Below are 2,260 nucleotides of genomic sequence, written 5' to 3'. Positions count from 1 at the left end.
GGAATCTTCACATTAAAAGAATTTAATCTGTTACACTTATTTATTGGGATAATTAATTTATTATATTTGATTTTATAACCAAATATTTGAAATTATGTTGAATTTTAGAAGTAATATATTTTAGAAGAAATGATACAAAATAAAGATTCGTTTTAATTGAATGAAATTTTTTCAAATGATTTCGTTTGAAAAGTAGAGGATATGTCGAATGTTTAAATTAATCAGACGACTCAAAATAATTTTTATTGATTTATCAATTATAATAATTTTTCAAATACTTCCATGCATCGATCAAGATGAGAAATCAAATCAAAAATATTCAAAACATCTGAAGACATGACGGAACTATAGCGAAAGACCAAAAGGAGATTGAAAATGAGGTGCTGGACTTCTATAGTACTCTGATGGGGCGGAATGTAAATGGCCTTGAAGGGATTGACCTGACTGCAATGAGGGCAGGACCGCAACTGAATAGTGCCCAACATAATTTACTGATAACACCGGTCACAGAACAGGAAATCGTTGCAGCTCTCAATGGCATAGGGAATGATAAATCGTCGGGAGTTGATGGATTTGGAGTGTACTTCTTTAAGAAGGCTTGGCAGGTTATTAAGATTGATGTGACGAAAGCTATTCAAGAGTTTTTCGTAGATGATAAAATCTACAAGGCTGCTAATTGCTCATTAGTCACTCTCATCCCGAAGCATAATGGTGCGAAGGAGATTAAGGACTATCGACCCATATCATGTTGTAGCACTCTGTACAAAATAATTTCCAAAATTCTTGCAAATCGATTGAGTAAGGTATTGGGATTTATTGTTGGTGACAACCAGGCTGCATTTGTAAAGGGTCAAAATATACATAATCATATCCTCCTCACATATGAACTTATCAAAGGATACGAAAGAAAACATATTTCCTCGAGATGTTTTATGCAAATGGATATCAAAAAAGCCTACGATACGGTTGATTGGTTTGCGTTGGAGAGTATTTTCAATCAGGTTGGATGTCCTAGACAATTTACTAAGTGGATCATGCTTGCAGTTTCGACAGTGTGATATCGCTTTAATGTAAATGGACAATAAACTGAGGTGATGAAGGCCAAAAGGGGGTTACGACAGGGCGATCCGATTTCTCCAATGCTATTTGTTGTTGTGATGGAGTGTCTTAATCGATACCTTCTGAAAATGCAGGAAAATGATAATTTCAATTATCATCCAAAATGTGATAAGTTGAAAATCACGAACTTATGCTTTGCGGATGATTTATTGTTATTCTCTAGAGGTGATAAAATGTCCGTTGAATTAATGATGGGCGCGTACAATAAGTTTTCCAGAGCCACTGGTTTAGTAGTGAACCCTTTGAAGTTCCATATCTATTGTGCAGATATTGATACAGAGACAAAAAGAGCCATCCTGCAAGCTACAAAGTTCCAAGAAGGAAGGATGCCATTTAAATATCTTGGTGTTCCAGTTACAGGTAAGAAGCTGGCTACTCATCACTACCAACCGTTAATTGATAAAATTCTCGATAAGATTAAGCACTGGACTGCGAGGTTGCTCACTTATGCGGGGAGATTGCAACTTATCAATAGTGTGATGTTTTCAATATGGAACTATTGGCCAAACCGTTTTCCTTTTCCAAAGAATGTCATTCAGAAAATCGAGAAAATCTGTCGTATCTTCCTCTGGACAGGGGGTTATGAGGGAAGTCGTAAATTACCTATCACTTGTAAGAATGTGTGTAGACCGAAATGCTATGGGGGGATGAATATTATTGATATAGAGTTGTGGAATAAATCGAATCTGATTCGCCTTCTCTGGAACTTAAGTGGTAAAACGGATTCGCTCTGGATTCGCTGGATTCAAGCCTATTACGTCCGAAACAAAAATCTGATGGAAATCGGTACCAGGTCGAATGATACATGGATCAAGAAAGCTGTTATGATGCAACGATATGAAGCTATAAAGATGCAGGAATGGCAGGAAATTAAATAATGGGGAAAATTCAGCATGGGTAAGATGTATAGTATTTTTCAAACCTATGGTTCAAAAGTAGAATGGAGAAATTTGCAGTATAACAATAATGCTAGACCTCGATCAAAATTTATTTTCTTGATGGCATGTCACGAGAGGCTGGCGACGAAGGATAGACTTTGCAAGTTTGGTTTTGTGAAAGATACAAAATGTGGTTTCTGTGTAAAAGATGAATCAGTTAATCACCTGTTTTTTGAGTGCGGAAGTTTGAAAGGATGCACTTG

General features: G+C 36.2%; 1 protein-coding gene across 1 annotated transcript; it reads left to right on the top strand.

The window, feature by feature from the left end:
- Positions 1-404: 404 nt before the first annotated feature.
- On the top strand, positions 405-1,997 carry LOC131595055 (uncharacterized). The gene is made up of 3 exons (XM_058867280.1): positions 405-1,001; positions 1,194-1,284; positions 1,387-1,997. The coding sequence occupies exons 1-3, from the start codon at positions 405-407 to the stop codon at positions 1,995-1,997; spliced, it is 1,299 nt and encodes a 432-aa protein (XP_058723263.1).
- The last annotated feature ends 263 nt before the right edge of the window (positions 1,998-2,260 follow it).

The sequence above is a fragment of the Vicia villosa genome, linkage group LG4 (assembly GCF_029867415.1).
Source record: "Vicia villosa cultivar HV-30 ecotype Madison, WI linkage group LG4, Vvil1.0, whole genome shotgun sequence".
NCBI lineage: Eukaryota > Viridiplantae > Streptophyta > Magnoliopsida > Fabales > Fabaceae > Vicia > Vicia villosa.
The sequence above is the reverse complement of the archived record's forward strand: the minus strand, read 5'-3'. Positions and strand labels throughout refer to the sequence as shown.